The sequence below is a fragment of the Garra rufa genome, chromosome 17, assembly GCF_049309525.1.
Source record: "Garra rufa chromosome 17, GarRuf1.0, whole genome shotgun sequence".
Classification (NCBI taxonomy): Eukaryota; Metazoa; Chordata; class Actinopteri; order Cypriniformes; family Cyprinidae; genus Garra; species Garra rufa.
In genome coordinates this window covers 23,545,213-23,567,754 of record NC_133377.1, presented here as the reverse complement: position 1 = coordinate 23,567,754, position 22,542 = coordinate 23,545,213, and the positions used below count along the sequence as shown (strand labels likewise).

Here is a 22,542-nt window from a genome sequence, read left to right as displayed (position 1 = left end):
GATGGTAAACATTGGTGGACAGCCATTTTTAGGTCTCTCCAGAGATGCTCAATTGGGTTTAAGTCAGGGCTCTGGCTGGGCCATTCAAGAACAGTCACGGAGTTGTTGTGAAGCCACTCCTTCGTTCTTTTAGCTGTGCTTAGGGTCATTGTCTTGTTGGAAGGTAAACCTTCGGCCCAGTCTGAGGTCCTGAGCACTCTGGAGAAGGTTTTCGTCCAGGATATCCCTGTACTTGGCCGCATTCATCTTTCCCTCGATTGCAACCAGTCGTCCTGTCCCTGCAGCTGAAAAACACCCCCACAGCATGATGCTGCCACCACCACGCTTCACTGTTGGGACTGTATTGGACAGGTGATGAGCAGTGCCTGGTTTTCTCCACACATACCGTTTAGAATTAAGGCCAAAAAGTTCTATCTTGCTCTCATCAGACCAGAGAATCTTATTTCTCACCATCTTGGAGTCCTTCAGGTGTTTTTTTTTTTTTTAGCAAACTCCATGCGGGCTTTCATGTGTCTTGCACTGAGGAGAGGCTTCCGTCGGGCCACTCTGCCATAAAGCCCCGACTGGTGGAGGGCTGCAGTGATGGTTGACTTTCTACAACTTTCTCCCATCTCCCGACTGCATCTCTGGAGCTCAGCCACAGTGATCTTTGGGTTCTTCTTTACCTCTCTCACCAAGGCTCTTCTCCCCCGATAGCTCAGTTTGGCCGGACGGCCAGCTCTAGGAAGGGTTCTGGTCGTCCCAAACGTCTTCCATTTAAGGATTATGGAGGCCACTGTGCTCTTAGGAACCTTAAGTGCAGTAGAAATTTTTTTGTAACCTTGGCCAGATCTGTGCCTTGCCACAATTCTGTCTCTGAGCTCTTCAGGCAGTTCCTTTGACCTCATGATTCTCATTTGCTCTGACATGCACTGTGAGCTGTAAGGTCTTATATAGACAGGTGTGTGGCTTTCCTAATCAAGTCCAATCAGTATAATCAAACACAGCTGGACTCAAATGAAGGTGTAGAACCATCTCAAGGATGATCAGAAGAAATGGACAGCAACTTAAATTATGTTAAATATTAAATATATGAGTGTCACAGCAAAGGGTCTGAATACTTAGGACCAAGTGCTATTTCAGTTTTTCTTTAAATCTGCAAAAATGTCCACAATTCTGTGTTTTTCTGCCAATATGGGGTGCTGTGTGTACATTAATGAGGGAAAAAAATGAACTTAAATGATTTCAGCAGATGGCTTGAGAGTGAGTAAATCATGGGGTAATTTCAATTTTTGTGTGAACTATCCCTTTAAGGCAAGTGGTCAGGAGAAAAAAATGCAAGTGTTTGATTATACTCACTAGGGGAGCATAATCAAAAGTAAAGCTTTGTACCCCATCAACCCCTAAAGGCTCAATATTAATAGCTTAATTACTAATAGGCACCCTTTAGGGTAAGAAACAAATGTTCAGGTAAGTTTTAATTGGCTGTGACTATGTCATGTTGAGCAGCAGTTTTGCAGTTAGCCTTGCGAGAAAAAAAATAGATTGCTTTTGGAAACTTGTCGCATCTGGTATGGGCACAGTGTAATTCAGCTTTGCCATCACAGGAATAAATTACATTTTAAAATATATTAAAATACAAAATTGTTCTTTTAAATTGCAATATTTCACAATCACAAACTGTGTTTTTGATCAAATGAATGCAGACTTGCTGAACATAAGGGATTTATATTCAAAAATCCTAAAGCAGTGCTCTGGGAATATGAAGTGTGTAGGCATAATAAATCCGCATCATAAAGCTAGTATAATCTTAAAAACCTGCCTGTGTGTCCAGCCAATAAACGATTGCTCTCAAGACTCCTCAGGCCATCAATTCTCAACACTATCTCAGACACCTGAGGCCCTTCCAAGCCCTTTGGAGTAAGTGATGTAGCCGCTTGATATGTGATGCAGGAGGTGCCAAAAGGCTGGGAGCAGATCTTGGATATCTCCTGACAGCCTAAGGGAACATGGCAGAAATGTAGGAGGGCCACTCGCCACCGATGACCCAATAAATAATGGGGGCATATGTGTCTCTGTCAGTGGCACAATAATCCATAGTCTTCATAGTTCATTTTTTGTGAAACAGCTGATGAGCAAAGAGAAGCCTATCATGCACATTGCATAAACAGATGGCAACGTAACTGTTTTTAGAGACCTGACTTGCTGTCTATTTCCTATAAAGGGAACTTGCCGCCTATTTCCTGAAACCTCATTAGTAGCTGATCTGCAACCTTGTTAAAAGCCACTGCTCTGCACAAGAGAGCCATTAAATGCTCACAGCTGATTGTAGCTTGCAAAACAAATATGTAAATATGAGAACAAGAACACAGCACATATGAATTTCAAGTGCAATGCATCATAATGACTTTGTACCTACAGTACACTGTGCAATATTAAATAAAGTAAAATTTTTAAAAGTTAAACTTAAAGGGGACATTGGATGCAAAATTCACTTTTACATGGTGTTTGCAAATAAATGTCTTAGCAGTTATCAAGTTGCTCAGAATACTGCTCAGGCCCACAATCTGCAAAATGTTATTTTAATAAAATAAGGGCATCATACAAATTGCATGTTATTTTTTTTTATTTAGTACTTACCTGAATAAGATACTTCACATAAAAGGCATTTACATATAGTCTACAAGTGAAAATAGTAGTTAAATATGTAAAAATGACCCATTTCAAAAGTTAACATACACAAACACTACTGTGTTGTTACCTGAATGATCCACAGCGTTTTTTTTTTTTTTAGTTTAGTGATAGTTATTCATGAGCCTATTGTTTATCCTCAACAGTTAAACTTCCTGCTGTTCTTTAGAAAGCTCCTTCAGGTCCACAAATTCTTTGGTTTTTCAGAATTTCTGTGCATTTGAACACATTCCAACAATGACTGTATGATTTTAAGATCACACTGAGGACAACTGAGGGACTCATTTGCAACTACTACAGAAGGTTCAAATGCTCACTGATGCAGAGCCCTGCGCGGGACTGTTTTCTTCATCCCGCTCCCGCCGAATTTCTGACCATTACCGCCCGCTCCCGCAAAGTGTGTGTTATACTCCCGCCCGCTCCCGCAATATGTATGTCCACTCCCGCCCGCACCCGCAAAACTCTGAGAATTTATTCCCACACGATAATAGAGATGCATTGATTTTGTGTCTTCTCCCGTCCCGCAGGAAAAAAAACGTATTTGTATTGCTATTATTAAAGAGATTCATGTTTGTTTCTTTCCCTGGCCTGCATGTATTCTGGTAAACCCTGAAACCGATAATGGCTGTATGTTGAGTAATTTTCAGGGGGACACTAAATCTATACTGCTATACAAGCTGCACATTGACTATAAAATATATCCAAGTTTCATTTCTATAGTATTGTCCCTTGAGAAGATAAACTAAAATGGTTGCTGAAATGTGAGGGGTGTACTCCCTTTTGTGAGATACTGTATAATTATACAAGAACTTGACAACAAATGATACGCAAAATAATGTCAAAAAATAGTATGACATGCAGAGTATAACATGTCAAGCTGCAGGACACTGCAGTCACTGCTTGACATGCCATGTCTATACAGACTCTTAAAAAAAGGAAAAACAACTGCTCTTGGCTCTGTTTGCTATATTGAATGGAAATTTCTTGCTGAGCTAATCATAAAATGGAAGTGGGATTGCCTTATCCACAAAAGATACCTGTATAGCTGCGGAAAATATGAAATCTGTTTAGGAGACAGCTTAATCACTTGCAATTTCGAGCTGGGAATGCTTCTACGATGTCTCTGTAGGTTAGATTTAGTATTGGAGACAGAGCCATACTCCCAGACTCCACTGAGCACCATAACTTTCAGGTCTGAGAGGATAAAAACAATCATGTTTCATTATTTTATGCAAACTACTATCTTTTCTTGCTCTTTGACATTCAGACATCTGGGGGAATGGATCCTATATAATGACTGCCTATTTGTGCAGGAGAAAGAGGTATATGGTGCGTTGTGGGTATCAGGCCTTTGGCCCAGAGAGCCTTAATGGGTGCAACCATGGAAACCAAAGGGCATTTATTACAAGAGTGCAGGGCTATCTAAGTGTACTGATGGTGGTTAACTCACCTGTGGCTGCTATAGCTGAAAGTAAGAGGGGGTAAGAGATGACAGGCCTGATGAGAGGCTATAGGGAACTCGGATAAATGCTCACTACCATTTCCACTCGGATTCATAATGGTTATATAAGAGAAGCCAAGAGAGGAGATGAACCATACAGTGGGATTGAGACAGGAGTGCACAAAAAATGCCTTGTTTTCACTCACCATGTCTATTAGGCTCTCCTGGATTCGGCTGAGCGTAGTCCTCAGTCTGCTGCTGATCAAACCCAGCCCAGATGATTCATACTATAGGAGACAGCAAAAAACAACCTGTGAGAAAGAGACTCTGTTGCTTTTCAATCATCCTTGAATAAACACACTCACAAAGTGCAATCCCTAAAGCTCCAGAGTGCACACACCACCGATCATCTCCAGGAAACTGCACTTCATTCACACAGCTCCCACAAGTGCGGTTCATGACTTATGTTCATTAAATGCAATTTAGTTTTTTATTAAAGGGGGAGGATGAATGGGGCCGGCAAACCCTCCTGTGAACGTTCACTGGAAATGTATTCACAAATGCAGAAATGTATGCAAGCAAGCCAATGTGTCATTAATATGCAATAGATCTGACATCAACGACAAAACGGCAAACATCAGATCAACTTTACTAGAGGAGCAAAGCAGTAAATCTCTAAATAGACTGGAGTAAAATGTTTACGGAATTGCAATGAATTTACAGTGGATAATACTGTGTGACTTCATAACAGATGTAAGGATTAAAAGTATCATCCTTAAATCCCTTTTAAACAACTTTTTGTGTAATCCAGTTCAAGTTGTAGAATCAATAATTGGTTAAATAGATTTTTTTTAAGAACGCTGAACTCACTACAATTAATTTTAAATGTCTCATCAGCACTTGTAAGCATCACAAAAAATTCCCATCAGATTTAACAGACTATCTGTTATGAATATGCATGCATATATATTTTGGATTACGTAATCAGATTCGAAGAATTTAAAGGGGTAGTTCATCCAAAAATGAAAATTCTGTTTTTAAGTACTCACCCTCATGTCTTTCCAAACCTGCAAGAGTTTGTTCATCTTTGGAACACAAATTAAGATATTTTTCATGAAATCCAAGAGCTTTCTGACCCTCAATAAACAGCAAGGCTCCTACCATGTTCAAGGTCCAGAAATGTACCAAGAACATTGTTAATATAGTCCATGTGGCATCAGATTTCACTTTCACTACACTCCCATTCCGGCGTAATAGTCAAGGAAGTTTGCTGCCGTAACATGGACGCAGCAGGTGGAGTAATATCACGCAGCGCCTGAAATTAGTTCCCAGCTAGGTTAGCATTTGCACATGTGCTGTGTGATATTACTGCGCCTGCTTTGGCCATATTACGGCAGCAAACTTCCTTGACTATTACGCCGGAATGGAAGTGTAGTTCCTAATCTCATCGCAGCTTTACATTTTCCGCCGGTCTTAGTACACGATATAACTACAGAAGAGTCAAGTTTTAAATACAGTAGGACAAATATGGAAACTCGTTGGCCATTTTTGAACGCGATGCTACTGGTCTCATAGGATTCAATGATCTATGTTAAGCTATGCTAAAAGTGATATCGCCAGAACAGGAGAACGGCTGAATGGATTTCAAAGCGGTAAAACTCGACTTATTAACTCGGGGGGAGATGGAGAATGAGCCTATTTCCAAAAAAAGTGGAGTGTTCATTTAATAAAATTACGGTTGAACCACTGATTTCACATGGACTAATTTAATGATTTCCTTACTACTTTTCTGGGTCTTAAATGTGGTAGCAACGTTGCTGTCTATGCAGGGTCAGAGAGCTCTCAGATTTCATAAAAAATATCTTAATTTGTGTTCCATAGATGAACAAAAATCTTACGGGTTTTAAACAACATGAGTAATTAATGACAGAATTTTCATTTTTGGGTGTACTTGTAATTAGACTACATTACATTTTAAAATGCTTATAATCAGACTACAGTTACTTTTTTGGATTACATGATTACATATTATTCATGCAATGGCAGTAAATTACTTATTTATTAATTCTGGAAGTCTGGACAAACATATTTTAAATCTGGAAGACTTTGGGAGTGTAATGTCATTGTTTTCATGTTTATTAATGTTTGAACAGGTAATGCAGTAAAGCCAATGCCTTAAAATCTAATATTTTATTGAAAATTGCTGAGGAAGCTCATTTTTCAAAAATGTAACACCACAATCGCATGTTTAAAGTTCTCTGATGTCAGTGAATGGGTGCATTGACATGCAGGTAAACAAACAAAATTGTTCAAGAGTTTAAAGTCCTTTTATTTTACATTTTTATTATTTAATTAATTGTTAGGTTTTTATCAACTCTTTATTCACTTTCAATCAGCTCACTAATGTAATGTTTAATGCTTTTTAAGATGATGATATCAAAAACAGAACAATTTTCTTTCTTTTAAAATTTTAAATAAATATTTTTTTTATTTAAAACAAGTTTGAAATCATCTAAAAAGCAGTCAGAATACATTACCTAAAACGAGTAACTTAGATTAAGTTTCTAACGACATTTTTCATCTGTATGTGTGTGTGTGAAAAGTTAGAAATCTCTTAAAGAAGTTTCTTCTGGTCACCAAGCCATTTATTTGATCCAAAGTAGAGCAAAAATATTAACATTTTGAATTTTTTTACCATTTAAAATTTTAAGTTTTTTATCTGAATATGTTTTAAAATGTAATTTATAATATAATTTATTTATTTTTTTAAAGCTGGGTAAACAAAAACTCTCTAAACACCAAAATCTTGCAAACAAAATAGCATGGAAACTATTCTATATCAGAGAATACTAGGAAAAAATATGTGTATAAAATGAGTAAGGGGATGAAAACACAGCACACAGTGGCACACATTTCTACTGCCAACAGGCTCCACACGGCAGTCTTACCCAATAGACAGGGACTGTCTGTCTGGACACACCAGGCTGAGAGCCTTGTGAAGGCAGAGATGCAGATTGGAAGTGCTTTGCATTGAGAAACAAAAAGGAAAATTGACATAAAGCAAATAATGAAATAGAAAAAGCCTGCTCAGGATTTTGGAATACATGTTAATAACTGTGAATTTTTTTCTGGAAAGTATTAATTCAGCATAATTAATAATTAAAAACAAAATGACACATGTAATTGTTTAAGAAAATAAACATAATTATGTTACCCTACTGTACGACTTCCACCACACTGGCGCAACCAAAAGTACAGCATTGTGCAATTTAACATTTTTATTAACTTAGTGAACAAATAGCTGCCAGGTGGACAATAAAACTGCTCTTTCTCTCTGACTTTAACATTTTTGCAAAGTTTCCAAAGGAGCCATCTGTTAGCGTGGCAGTCGCATCTTCCCGTCCATTACTAACTCTATCTGCAACACTTAATAAGCACTACTCAGGCCTTTTACAGGCCTACACTCAAGCGCTTCATCATCCTGGAGGTGATCCATTTCAGATAAGCCACTTGCATATCGTTCCCCGTTCTTTCCATTCACTGCCTTTAAGCTAAGTTATTAACTTGAGGCAAAGAGCAATGAATGCCAAGACCAATGCATCTTAAATTATGTGCATGGCAGAGTTGATACTCCGGCTGTATACAATGCCGTACAGACCTTTCAGATCCTAATGTTGTTCATTACTAAATGAAATGGCGCAATACATAATCTCCATCTCCATACGAGATTGAATGTCTTGTGTGTTTGGAGTTAGTCATGGGTGAAAGTGAATCCAAATGAGCATATCAATTCAGCAGCTTTGTAAATATTTTTTTTAATAAGTAATGATTTACTTTTTTGTCACCATAGGCATTACTTTGAGACCGGCTGACTCTGATACTGAGTTTAAAAAGTTTCCCTTTATGACAGAAACCCCTCTTGCAGTTTTTCTCTCGCCGTCCGCTCAGCAGAAGAGGTGAATGTGCAAAAACGGGAACAAGAGCAAGAGAAAAGATGAGAAGTGTTGTTTTATTTAATGTGCCTTCAAACTTGTCGGGTGGGTTAAAAGCAAAGCACTCAACCTCACTGGCATCTGACAGCTGATCTTGTGGCTGCTGTATCCAGTCTCCCTCAGATTTGCTCCTGGATTTGGTCAGGACAAAGCTGAAGTGAAAAGTCCTCTGGTCAGCACTTAAATATCAAAGATAATATACTACACTGTCACTCATTGGTGGCAAGGGAAAAAAGAAGGGAGTTGCCTTGCAAGCTGGAGAAGACAGACATCTATCTCACTTGTTCGTATTAGTTCCCATGAACAGCAGTGGCTTAAAAAGCCAAAGCCTGAAGTGAAAACTTGCAGAAATATGTGGAATTAAATGCCAGGTTTTCAAAAAGCAAGTTATGAAATTCAGATCACACTTGAAGCACTGTCCTGATCAATGTGTCTAGAAGTTAAATTCCCCTCTAGGCCCCTTATTTCCTTCAGTTTTTAAAATGCCCTTGTATGTGCCCCATGTCTTCCCATCTTTGGGAGAGAAATCATGACTTGATGATGCTAAACCACATGTGAAGGCCAAGTGGAGTGCGAAGATTTACTCCTGCTTTATAGTGTGCAAGGGCACTGGCCTCAATCCACCAGCATGAAAGCATTTACTTTTGATTTAGCACTGGCTTAGAATAGCAAACAAACAGTTATTTGCAAAGCATTCAGAGTGCAAATGGCACACTTCTGTGATATGGGAATACAAAATGCCAGAGGAAAAAAAAAGAAAAATCATGGAACGAAGAATCACTGTAGGATGCTGAAACTTTGGCTATATACAGTGAGGAAAAATGTATTTGATCCCCTGTTGATTTTTTGCCCACTGACAAAGAAATGACTAGTTTATCACTTTAATGGTAGGATTATTTGAACAGTGAGAGACAGAATAACAACTACAAAAAGAAAAACAGAAAGACACATTTCCAAAAAGTTATACATTGTAATGAATGAAATAAGTATTTGATTCCCTTATCAATCAGAAAGATTTTTGGCTCCCAGGTATCTTTTAAAGAGGAAGCAAACTGAGATTAGGAGCACTCTCTTAAAGGGAGTGCTCCTAATCTCAGTTTGATACCTGTATAAAAGACACCTGTCCTCAGACACCAAACTCTCCACCATGGCCAAGACCAAAGAGCTGTCCAAGGATGTCAGGGACAAGATTGTAGACCTACAAAGAACCATACAGCTGATGGCTACAGAACCATCGCCAGCAGCTTGGTGAGAAGGTGACAACAGTTGGTGCGATTATTTGCAAATTGAAACACAAAATAACTGTCAATCTCCCTCGGTCTGGGGCTCCATGCAAGTTCTCACCTCGTGGAGTTTCAATGATCATGAGAACAGTGATGAATCAACCCAGAACTACACGGGAGGATCTTGTCAATGATCTCAAGACAGATAGGACCATAGTCACCAAGAAAACAACCCTATGCCATGAAGGACTAAAACCCTGCTCAAAACATGTACAGGCCCATCTGAAGTTTGCCAATGAACATCTGAATGATTCAGAGGAGAACTGGGTGAAAGTGTTGTGGTCAGATGAGACCAGTATCAAGTTCTTTGGCATCAACTCAACTCACCATGTTTGGAGGAGGAGGAATGCTGCCTATGACCCCAAGAACACCATCCCCACCGTCAAACATGGAGGTGGAAACATTATGCTTTGGTTGTGTTTTTCTGCTAAAGGGACAGGACAACTGCACCGCATCAAAGGGACCATGGACAGGGACATGTAGCGTCAAATCTTGGGTAAGAACCTCCTTCCCTCAGCCAGGAAAATGGGTCGTGGATGGGTATTCCAGCATGACAATGACCCAAAACGCCTGGCCAAGGCAACAAAAGTGGCTTAAGAAGAATCACATTAAGGTTCTCAAGTGGCCTAGCCAGTCTCCAGACCTTAATCCCATAGAAGCTGAAGGTTCGAGTTGCCAAACATTAGCCTTGAAACCTTAATGACTTAAAGAGGAGTCGGAACCCTCCTGAAATGTGTGCAAACCTGGTGGCCAACTACAAGAAATGTCTGATTTGCCACCAAGTACTAAGTTATGTTCTGCGAAACAGTCAAATATTTATTTGACTCATTAAAACGCAAATCAATTTATAACTTTTTTGAAATGTGATTTCTGGATTTTTCTGTTGTTATTCTGTCTCTCACTGTTCAAGTAAACCTACCATTAAAATGATAGACTGATCATTTCTTTGTCAGTGGGCAAATGTACAAAATCAGCAGGGGATAATTTTTTTTCTCACTGTAAGCCCCATTTGAACCAGAATTCAGTATATGACAGATGTGGAGATATTTTTGTTTCAGAAAACAGATGATTCAACCTCACCTGGCTTGCATGGTAGGATTAAAGACTACTGTCAAATACCATGACAGAAACACTATTTTACAGTTGACAGAGGCCAGAGACTCCATTTAGAAAACAGCACGTCATTGGTCACGCCAATCAAAGCCAAGACTGACAGGCTGGTATTATTGAAAGGTTACAATTCTCATAAGAATGTCAGGATATTAACAACGAAATAATGAAAGTGAATAATGATTCTGGCACACCAAGGATCCGACTGCTCAGTTTCTTCTTCCCATAGATAAAATTCATGGCTTGAACAAATATCTTTTTGAGGTGGTGCTGGTGTTGAGGTCTGTTTGCAAGGCAGTAGAGGTCTAAAAAATCTCACTCCTTTTTTTGTCTTTGACTCACAGTGTAGTTCCAGGGCAGCCTAGGAAGTCCAAGAACAGCAGGTATTTCTTGTCTTTAACAGCTTCAGTCAGATGCCCTTGGGCCGCCACTGCCAAACCAATGCCCCAACCAACGGCTTTATTATGGCCTCCACTGCTGTTCAACAATCTTGCCTTCCTCAACAGATTCTCCAAGCACACATAGGTGAAAAAAAATGCAATGCCCCTTCAATGTCACTCCCTCAGCGCTCAGGAATTCATTTACACCTGCAATAGTGCTCAAAAGACCCATGCATTTATGAAGCAGACAATGCAGTCCTGAAACTCTCAAATTTTCTGGGAAGGAAAGTCACATTGTCAGTTCGCAGAGGTAGAGGTATGGACGTTTGAGCAGCAGATAAGGTTTGACAAATAGGAGTCCCATGTTAGGATAGCTGACAGGCTTTTTTTTCACATGGGGTGAGGAAATTATGAGCAAATTTTTATTCTGGAATTGAACTAATCCTTTAAGGGCAAAGACTCATTTGAAGGTCAAATGGCAGAAATCTTGGCACAAATTCCGGGTCTTGAAGGCTTTTACTGTATGGAAGAAAAGGAAGGTAACCAAAGTCTTAGGGAGCTAAAATGGTCTTCGCCGGTTTACCTGCAACGGCTAGAAACAGACTTCTGGGAAATCAAAGCAAACAAGGCAACTCTGTGTAAGTTTCATTATTCCAGTAGCATTTGGGCAGATGAGGTGGCTTAAGTTGTAAGGTCATTTGGGACAGTGCACAGAAAATAACCAGAGCGCACTGGGGAGCAGGGAACAAGCTGCTTTCTCTGGAGCTGCTAAAGTGTGGTATACTGTGAGACATTGCTGTTGTGGCGAAGGCATCGAAGACTCTTCAGATACGGCTCAAAGAGTGACAATTATGAGGATAATTGAGCTGCTGTCTAATTTTATCTAGGAAGGCCCGGCTCTCGAAACTGATTCATCGAGCCTAAAGCTGTGCTTATTAAATCTTTGAGAACTGTAGCATGAGGACACACGCCTATAGAGGTCTGCATTGAAATCAATCAACAATTCTAGACATGAATGTCTTCAGGTGCAATTTTCTTTATCCAAAACTCTCAAGGGTCATTGAAGCACATCTATCTATTTGTGAATGCAAGTTAGATTTCAAGTAGAGTTAAATTACTACTATAGTACAAACCCATTTTGAACAGTGAAAATAAGTACTGTATACTACTGAGAATTCGTTTACACCTTTCTTTGATGTTCAGAGTCCACCCTCCTGAGGCAAACTCTAAGCCTAAACATTTGCTCATATGATAATGGAAGTAATTATAGAACAGTGCCCATATGGCTTGCAGACACTAGAGAGAAAAACAATAAGTGTACTGGCAGGCTTTTCTAAATGAGCATGTACCAGAGAAAATATTCAACAAAGCACAGGAGCCAATTGAATATAATAAATATTGCATAATGTTAAGTATTAACACCAAAAATGGAGGAGAACAACAAGGCTTTGAAATGCATACCATGTCATTTCGGCCAAAGAAGGTGTAGACGGCATACAGGTAATAATCAAAGAGCTGAGACACACAGTGGATGACATCAAAGGCGATGGGCTTCAGAATGTTCATCATCTGCATGTACTTTCCTACAAAAGAGAAATCAAACAGAAGAAAATGTGCAATATATATAAAAGGAAAACAAATAAGGTTCACATACAGAATATAAAACCAGATTTAGCAAAAGAAAATATGAATGTAGATATACAGAACTGAAATGCAATACTTTGGCAAAAGTCCCATTCAAAGCCCTTGTGTCATACGTGACCCTGGACCACAAAACCGGTCATAAAGGTCAATTTTTTTAATTGAAATTTTGAACTATTTGATCTCTTAAACTATTTATAACTTTCCAGGAGTTTACCCGTTTAAAATTGACTGCAAAAACCTGCTTCTTTTAATTTTTTTAAGGTATTATTTTCATTATAATGTACTGATTCGAGAAAATGCTTACCAGTAGCACGATTTTCTGTTTCTATTTGGCGTGCTATTAATACACTGAAATTAACTTTGGCGTGCATATGATATGCATGTGTTTGACGTGCATATAATACGCAGTTTTCGCATGCATACTCGTATGTGGCTCTATGCATCAACCCTACACCACTAATCCTAACGTAGACAGACTCCGCTTGCATTCATTCAATATGTCAGAAGTGCCGGTATGTACGAAAAAGGGCCAGTACACAAAAGGATAAGAAGTGCCTGCATACAAGCCCACTTTAAGCACTGGAAGCATCATAATATCTGATTTAACTTAAAGTACTGCTTTCACATATATATGTGACCATGGACCACAAAACCAGTAATAAGGTTAAATTTTACAAAACTGAGATGTATACATCACATGAAAGCTCAATAAATAAGCTTTCTATTAATATATAGTTTGTTAGGATAGGACAATATTTGGCAGAGATAAATCTATTTGAAAATCTGAAATCTAAGGGTGCAAAAAATCAAAATACTGAGAAAATCACCTTCAAAGTTCTCCAAATTAAGTTCTTAACAATGCATATTACTAATCAAAAATTACATTTTGATAGGTTTACAGTAGGAATTTTACAAAATATCTTCATGGAACATGATCTTTACTTAATTTCCTAATGATTTTTGACATAAAAGAAAAATCAATAATTTTGACCCATACAATGTATTTTTGGCTATTGCTACAAATATACCCCAGCGACTTAAGACTGGTTTTGTGGTCCAGGCAGGGTCCCATATATATATTTATATATATATATTAGGGGTGGCACGCTTCACAAAACCCACGGTTCGGTTCGTATCATGGTTTTAGGTCACAGTTTTTAGTTCTGTACGGTTCTTGTTTTTTCTTTTTCTTTTAATCTTTAACACTCCAGAAATTTACTTTGGCATATGATATGTAGCTTAATTATCCACAATTTAGGATACATTATTAAAAAAAAAATGTTATATCATGTAATAATGCACAAACTGAATTGGACTTGACTTTAAGCACATTATTGGGACCATCTCTGAGGAAAACTAGGGGAGATTTTGATACAGCAAGAGAGAAGACATTGATGATATTGATGATACATATGCTTTTCATTTATTTGGCAAAAACTGGAGAATGTGTATTGCTATCTCTACAGGAATTTATGTGCCTTTTTAGCACATAAAGATTGAACTGAAGAATTACCTTGCATTTATCAAACTGCCAACTTCAGTGTAGCTCTTACAAAAATTGAATCTTTTAAAAGAAAAAGAGAGGAAATCTTTGCTCTGTCTTTTAAACAAGTGATTGGTTGGTTCATGTCACAAGACCTGCGGTGCGCTTGCGGAATTCTGAAAAGTTGAGATGTTTTTATCTCGATGCGTCACGATGCGTATCTCTTATTTCGCGCAAAAAGGACACTCACTACGTACACGAGGCTACATTGCGCATGCGTTGAACCATGTGACGCACAAATGTTCCGAACCGAGACAAGCGAACCGAACGGTTCGGATGTTTTTTCATGTACCGTGCCACCCCTAATATATATATATATATATATATATATATATATATATATATATATATATATATACATACACACACACATAGGGGTGAGCTATACCTTTAAGCCTTTACCTATACTTTTAAGTATGACCTTAAAGGTGACCTATAATGCCCCATTTTACATGATCTAATATAAGTCTCAGGTGTCCCCAGAATGTGTCCCAGAATTTTCAGGAAAGCAGCTGTCACACGACATGTGAGTACTAAACTAAGTTCTCTTTCATGTCTTATTGCGCTTAAACTGTCAAAAACATTTAAGTTTGACAGTAATTTTTTTAAGTTTATGTTAAAAACACACATAAGTTACAAAAACAGTCGGTTATGTATGTGAAGGTAAACTGGAGGGAAAGAAATTGCATGTTTATATTAGATATGCATGGCAGCGGCGTAACATACAGTAAATAAATAAATCCAATGCTCCCTTGTCTCCTCTGAAGCTGGGACTCTAAATAGTGTTCTGTGCTCGTCTGTGCAGCCAAAGACTAGTGATGGGTCGTTCTTGAACGATTCGTTCATTTTGAACGAATCTTTATGTGATTTGAGAAGAACGAGTCGTCTCGGGAAGTGATTCGTTCAGTCGCGCATGCGCAATTGCGCAACTATGAACGAAGGACTCAACTCGAGAGATGAACTAATCAATTCTGTTTCCGGCTCCAGCAGCATAGGTTAAGCGTATGGGGCTGTCACGTGATGAACGAACGACTCGGACCCGAAGACTCGAGAGATGAACTGATCAATTCTCTTTCCGGCTCAGACTGCGTTAGTTAAGCTTATATGGGGTTGTCAGGTAATGAACGAACGACTCGAACCCGGACAGATAGAAGTGAGGGAGCTAATCATGAAGACCCAGGTAAACAATGCATCAATCTTTTGTTTCTAATAGCTTATAGTTTTGTCTTGTTTGTAGTGTGATCAACGTTATAGAAACGTGTATGAGCATTACATGTGTTATGGAAGTAAAACGTAGCTTTTTAATTATATTTTGGCAAAATGAACGAAATGACTCAAAAAAAGATTTGTTCATTTTGCTGAACGAGACTCAAAGATCCGAGTCGGTAAAATGATCCGAACTTCCCATCACTACCAAAGACAGAACAGTTAACATGCCTTGCTAAAACTTTTGCCATGGTGTTAGAACTGGTACACCGCTGCTGCTTACAAAAACAAAATGGCAGCATCGTGGGTGAAAACACGCAGGTTAAGGGGTGGTAATATTATAATAAGATCCCCTTCCTATGTCATGAGGGAAACTAAATCTGAGCAGCTCATTTTTTTTCACATGCTTGCAGAGAAAAGCTTACCAAAACCAAGTTACTGGGTTGTTCTTTTCCACGATTTCTGGGTTGGTAGATGCACTGGGTAACCGTTAATATTACATAAACAAATCAGATTTTCATATGTCCCCATTAAAATAATTTAAAAGGCTCAATATTTTGAGAAACCAGACTCTCACTAGTCAATCAAAATGGATGTCTTTTAAAAAACTGATTAAGCTACCATATGGTGTTTAATCAATTTTAACATCTGGATGTTAACAGCATCCCAGCTGATTTCAGAAAAACATTCTGAACCACCTAAACTGTTCATTTCACAACATCAGCGCTTTTATAAAAAAATAATAATAATTTGCAAATCTTTTTGCAACTAGATTCTTTTCAGTTTAAAGATGAATGGTGGCATAGCCTTTATCTCATTCAACACGTCAAACATGCGTTCAAATGAACCTGAAGAGATGAGCAGGCACTGCTCAGAATGGAGTTAATGACCGGAAGCTGAAACAGAACACAGCTGACTCTAAAAATGCACCTCGTTCATAGTAATTGAGCTATTAGCCAGTTAATTAGAGGGCAAACTGTGGTCTTCTGCTTAGGGCCAACTTTATCATGCACCATCAGTCTTGCACGGGTGGAAGCTCAAAGGTCAATTACTCACCGACCAGGCGAATCACGTTGAGGGTGGTGTTGGTAAGGATGGGGGCATTGGCTCGGTTCAGATTGTAGTCGGACCTCTTCCTGCTGTGAAGTGTCTCTCTGGACACACTAATTAAGGGAGAACAGAGCAGGGACACACAGACCCAGGATTATTAAGAGCATTATAGTTCAATGACCTTTAAAACTGAAGAGTCTCATTCACACACTTCCTTCATTAACCTGGGCTCAGATTCGAATGAAGTGAGAACAGATGAACCTATGATCTTTATCATAGATCATATGTGTGTTAACATGACTTTAACATGAAGAAATTGATTTGCTAACCATTTCTGTGCAAACTTATATCCAATTGTGTAACTTTGTAGCCGTTAAAATGCACTGCCATAAACAAACCCTAAAATTATGATAAATAATAATAAACAAGTTTTAAAAATTTCAAGTGCCACACTATAACCTCCAATTTCCTTTTTTGAAGAAAATAAAGGATAAGGTGAAATGACTTCTGTAGTAATTATCATTATCAACACAAATTCTGTCAACTGAGCCTAAATTGTATTGAACCCAGCTTGAACCCAGAATATTCAGTCACAATACTGCATTTAAGAAAACTTATGACATTTTAAATATGCAATATGTTAGAGCCCTCAAACTGTGGCAGTCTCTAACAATGAAGTGTCACAACATGGAATGTGCCAGCTGATTTACTGCCGGGAGAACTGTCAGTCATCTTTGTGAGGAACAAACAGGCATTAAATATTCATCAGGGTTCACTGCTTAATCACATTCCTAATCATTTCCTTGATTTATGATATTCCTATCACACTTAGACACAGAGACCAATCCAATAAGCAAATAACAACAAGCAAATAATGAAATGTAGAAAAAAAAAACACACTCATGTCGGTTTGCACACTCGTGTAGTTGGCAAAACAACCACGTGATGTAATTCCAAAAGGAGCCATTTTAACAATCTCCTTGAGACTGTTTTATTTCACTTCAAAGCCCTGAATGGCTCTAAACGGGAGCCTTGTGGACTTAAAAGGCTTGTTCTTTATAAAATAATTAAAGCTTTTCTTGCTGATAAGAGGCTAATGATAGCTTGTGTGTTCACTGTACACAGTGTGAATTTAAACTATTCCTGCTGCCTGGGAGAGTCCATAAATGAGAAGTTCGCTGCCTCCTGACCTTGTCTTGGGTTAATGAACCGATTCATGAGTGGCCTGGATCTACCCCACGCGAATTTATAAAAACACGCCATTTTACATCTGAAGACGGGTTGGCTATTATAACATGCATATGTAAGCTGAATGTCGACAAACCACCAGTTGGTGGCCAATTACTCAGTGTACAGAACCTAGAGGTGGTGCTGTGTGACGCGAGCTCCTTGTGTAGATGGTGACGCAGTACTGACCTCTTCACTGGAGCATCTCCTGTCTGTTCATCGACATAGTCTTGTTTCAGCTCCTCAGGTACATCACTGTCACTGTCGTAGTCCTGATACACGCTCTTCTCTAGCTCATCTGACTCATACTGCCGAATGAGGAAATAGAGTGAAAAACCAGAATGAGTCATAAAAGCCAAAAACTTACCGAAAATAAACACTACTGTTCAAACATTTTTTTAAATGAATATTTTCATTTAGAATAAAAATGCATTAAACTGATTTTAAAGTAAGGACTTTTGAACTTTATATTCAAAGAATTCTGCTGCTTTTGAACAGCAAATCAGCTAATTAAAATTATTTCTGAAGGATCATTAATACTGCAGTAATGGCATAAGAGACTTCTTAAAAAAACAAAAATGAATACAACTTTCGACACTGACATTTACTGTTTAGCATCCACCTTCAGAAAAAAGTTGAATTATTAAATGAAAATTCAAGGATTAGTTCACTTTCAGAACAAAAATGTACAGATAATGTACTCACCCCCTTATCATCCAAGATGTTCATGTCTTTCTTTCTTTCTTAATTTTCAAGAAATTATATTTTTTGAGAAAAACATTTCAGGATTTCTCTCCATATAATGGATATGTATGGTGCCCCCAAGTTTGAACTTCCAAAATGCCGTTTCAAATGGCTCTAAACGATCCCAGCCGAGGGAGAAGGGTCTTTTCTAGCAAAACAATCAGTTATTTTCAAAACAAATTGACAATTTATATACTTTTTAACCTCAAACGCTCATCTTGTCTCGCTTTAGTATTCACCGCTATAGATAAGATTCTTCTTCCTCAACTGGGATCGTTTAGAGCCCTTTGAAACTGCATTTAAACTGCAATTTGGGAGTAGGGGGCACCATACATATCCATTATATGGAGAGAAATCCTGAAATGTTTTTCTCACAAAATTTACAGATAATTTACTTACTCCCTTGTCATTCAAGATGTTCATGTCTTTCTTCAGTTGTAAAGAAATATGTTTTTTGAGGAAAAGATTTCAGGATTTCTCTTCATACAGTGGACTTCCATGGTGCCCGCAAGTTTGAACTTCTAAGAAAGGCCTCCAACTTCAAAATCGTTCTACATCGCTGCAGTGATTACAAAGTTAATGTGCAAATAAGATTAAATTCCCTTTACAAAAAAAAAAGAAGCTAAAACAGTGATGTAGGACGATTTTGAAGTTGGATGGGTGTTTTTCCATAGAACACCATAGAAGTCCACTATATGGAGAGAAATCCTAAAATGTTTTCCTCAAAAAACATAATTCCTTTACAACTGGAGAAAGAAAGACATGAACATCTTGGATGATGGAGGGTGAGTAAATTATCTGTCATTTTTTGTTCTGGAAGTGAACTTCTCCTTTAAGACTTTAAAACCAGCAAACCAGCAAAAAGAGTAGATAACTGGTGTGTAAAATGAGAAACTACTGTAAACTAAGCATATAATAAAAATAGCACAATGATTCAGCCCTAATTCTCTGAAATTCAGAGCTGGCCTTGAAGTAAAAAGCCTTTAATGCAGCAGTGCCAAAAACGTGTTGCAGGTTCAACTTGGATCAATGTAACCTTAAACAACGCCTCCGGTCTATAAAGAAAATGAGTGAATATAAGGCTGATGGATGAATCACATCACAAAACGGTAAGCTTTACTATGCAAAACACATTGTTCTCTCTCTCTCAGGGTAAAAGCACTTGTACCAAGGGCTCACACTCTTATTCATCAACATACAGTGTTTGTTTTCATTACGAGAGCATCATCAGAGACGCCAAGCCCATCAGAGCTTTAATAAGTGAGTATTCTCTCCACATAGTAGTAATGGCCTCTGTCAATAGTTATAAGGACAATGAACCACTTAACGTTGTAAAATATTTACGCATCAAATTTTCACTCTCATTTATTTTCTCCTTTTCAGCAGACGGTTTGGCAAGAGTCTAATAAGAATATAAATGTAACTGTAAATATAAATGTAACATTGTAAAAGGCTTGTTTGCTCAATCCCAATGCCAAATAGTACAGCATAAATATTGTTGAAATGTGTTGAATACTGGATAATATTGAGAAATCAAGAGTTTAGTCGGTCTAGAAATTAGTGGAATTTATCCAAGTACAAAATTGGATGAAAGCATCATAGAAATTAAATGATATTAAATGAAAAGTTAAAATTATTCTTTAAAAGACAAAACAAGCAGAAAATAAGAGCTACCTTAATTAATTCAAAAATCATCAGACACGTTTTTGGCTTTAATTTGTTGCTCTGAATTACATGAATGTTTCTTCAACTACTATTTACCCCATTCGAAGCTAGGACGTCCTCTGTCTCCTCTTCCTTATTGTCTATCTGCATCTCAAAAGGATTTCCACCCTGCAGGTACTGCTCAAATAGAGAAAGCTCCAGCAGCTCTGTGGATTCCGGCTGCCTGCTGGGAGATACTGAAGGAGAACGACACTGACCCATGAACTTAAACTCCTGAAAAAGAGGGGAAAACAAAACACATTTATCAGATTATATATCATACAGATAAAAAAAGTAAAAGAAAAGAAAGAAAAGTAGGCTAGGTGGAGATAGGTGGATTAGGTTTAATGGAACAGGTTGAATGTCCAAGAAAGAGACAAAAAAGTAGCTCTAAAGGCTTCAATATACTTGGAGCGAAATTGAAGAATCAACTAGTGAGACTTTAATTTGAACGAAATCAGGTCAAAACGAAGTTTGTTTGGAGTTTGTTGTGCAAATTCGAAACAGCTTGCCGGAAAAGTTCACTCTGGCTGGTAAACAACTTATATTGGTCCCTGGTGATACGTAATGGGTAGTGTTCTCTTCTCTAGTTTATATCTTCTGTTTAGTCCGTGAAGGTTAGATTGACACTGAAAGTGACACTGACATTGTTTTACATGTGCTATAAAGTGCTATAAAAATAAAAGTGATGTGACATGACTTGACATTTTTATGTCATGACTGAGTGGAACTCACGCAACATGCATTTACAGTGCCTTGCAAAAGTATTGATTTTTTTCACGTTTTGTTATGTTAAACTGTTTTAAATGGCTTCTTTTCCACATCAATCTACACTCCATGCACCTCTTCACCTCTCAAGCTCTGTCACTCCATATGGGGTGCGTCAGACATTGTCAGGTTTCTCTAGAAATGTTTGATTGGGTTCAAGCCCAGGCTTTAGCTGGGCCACTCAAGGACATTAACAGTTGCTTAGGGTCATTGTTCTGTTGGAAGTTGAACCTTCTGCCCAGTCTGAGGTTTTAAATGCTCTGGATTGGGTTTTCATTAAGGGTATCTTAGTATTTTGGTGCACTGAGCTTTTCTTCTACGCAGACAAGTCCCTCGGTCCCTGACGCTGAAAAACACCCCCACAGCATGAGGCTGCAACAAGCACTCTTTACTCTGGTACTCTGCAGGTGATGACCAGTGACTGGTTTCCTTCAAACATGATGCGTGGAATTGAGGTACATCAGACCACAGAATCTTGTTTCTCACAGTTTGAGGGTCCTTTAGGTTTTTTTTTTTTTTTTTTTTTGCAAATTCCAAGTGTGCTTTTATGTGTCTTCACTGAGGAGAGAATTGAGTCTTGCCACACCACTATAAAGCCCAGATTGGTGGAGTGTTGCAGTGATGTTCTGCATATATGATCATGGAGCTCAACTAGAGTGACCATCAAGTTCTTGGTCACTACTCTAGCCAAGACCCTTCTCCATCAATTGCTTAGTTTGGCCTGGAGGCCAACTCTAGGAAGAGTTGTGGTTGTTTTAAACTTCTTCTTTTAAGGGTAATGGAGACTACATGCTTCTGTGAACCTTCAATGCAGCAGAAGTTTTTCTGAACTCTTCCCCAGATTTGTGGCTTGATGTAGTCCTGTCTTTGAGCTCTACAAGCATTTGTTTAAAACCTCAGAGCTTGGTTTTTGCTCTGATATGCATTTTCAACTGTTAGATCTTTTATTAAGACATGTGTCTTTCCAAATTATACCCATTCAATTGAATTTGCCACAGATTAACTTCACTTGAAGTGCAGTAACATCTACAAGCAATATGAATGCTCCTGAGCTAAATTCCAGCTGTCCCAGATAATGGTATGAATACTTATGTAATGGAATCATTTAGGTTTTTAATTTTTAATACATTTGCAAAGACCTGTTTTTTTGCTTTACTTTTGTTATGGTGTTTGGGGTGTAAATTGATGTGGGAAAAAAAGTTATTTAAAACAGTTTAACATTAGGCAGCAACATAGCAAAACGTGAAAAAATAAAGGGGTATGAATACTTTCACAAGGCACTGTACTTATTCATTAGGTATTCTTTTTACGTCTAAACAAGGAGCATTTTGAGTATATAAGGGCCTTAACTTTTTTGCTGAATATTAGGGGCATTTGAGCTTGGAAATATACTTAAAAAGAAGCTCATTTTGCAAAGTTTTCAATAACTTTTTTTTTTTTTTTTAAATGAACAATTAATCCGCAAGGGTGAAAGTGCAAAAGCTTTGAGCTGTAGCGCTAAGTGACCTAAAGCTTCTTGCTGTTAAACCGCTTTGCACATTAGAGCTCCAGCAAGACGTCGTTATGCAAATACAGCTCATTAAAAAGCACGACTGATTATGCCATTCACTGATGTGCTTTTCAACACAAAACCAGTGGTGCTTCTTTTGAGAAAATACCTGTATATTCTGCACAAAATGGTGTAAAAGGTCTATGAGAGAACAGTTTATCGAGTGAAAGACCCTGTTTAGCATATAATAATTGAAAGAGATGCATTTCAGTTTATTCGCCGGATACTCTC

The 22,542-nt window shown here is 38.1% G+C and overlaps 1 protein-coding gene across 2 annotated transcripts in view; it reads right to left on the bottom strand.

The window, feature by feature from the left end:
- The window catches only part of vps50 (VPS50 EARP/GARPII complex subunit), a 178,781-nt gene that overhangs the window by 65,517 nt on the left and 90,722 nt on the right, over window positions 1–22,542 (bottom strand). The window contains exons 18-23 of one of the 2 annotated variants that reach the window (XM_073821661.1): window positions 20,052–20,228; window positions 17,736–17,854; window positions 16,326–16,432; window positions 12,338–12,459; window positions 7,060–7,134; window positions 4,318–4,398 (exon numbers count right to left, since the gene is read on the bottom strand). In XM_073821661.1, coding sequence (XP_073677762.1) covers window positions 4,318–4,398; window positions 7,060–7,134; window positions 12,338–12,459; window positions 16,326–16,432; window positions 17,736–17,854; window positions 20,052–20,228 — 681 coding nt within the window. The remainder of the gene's footprint in view (window positions 1–4,317; window positions 4,399–7,059; window positions 7,135–12,337; window positions 12,460–16,325; window positions 16,433–17,735; window positions 17,855–20,051; window positions 20,229–22,542) is intronic. The other variant, XM_073821662.1, reaches the window with a different exon arrangement.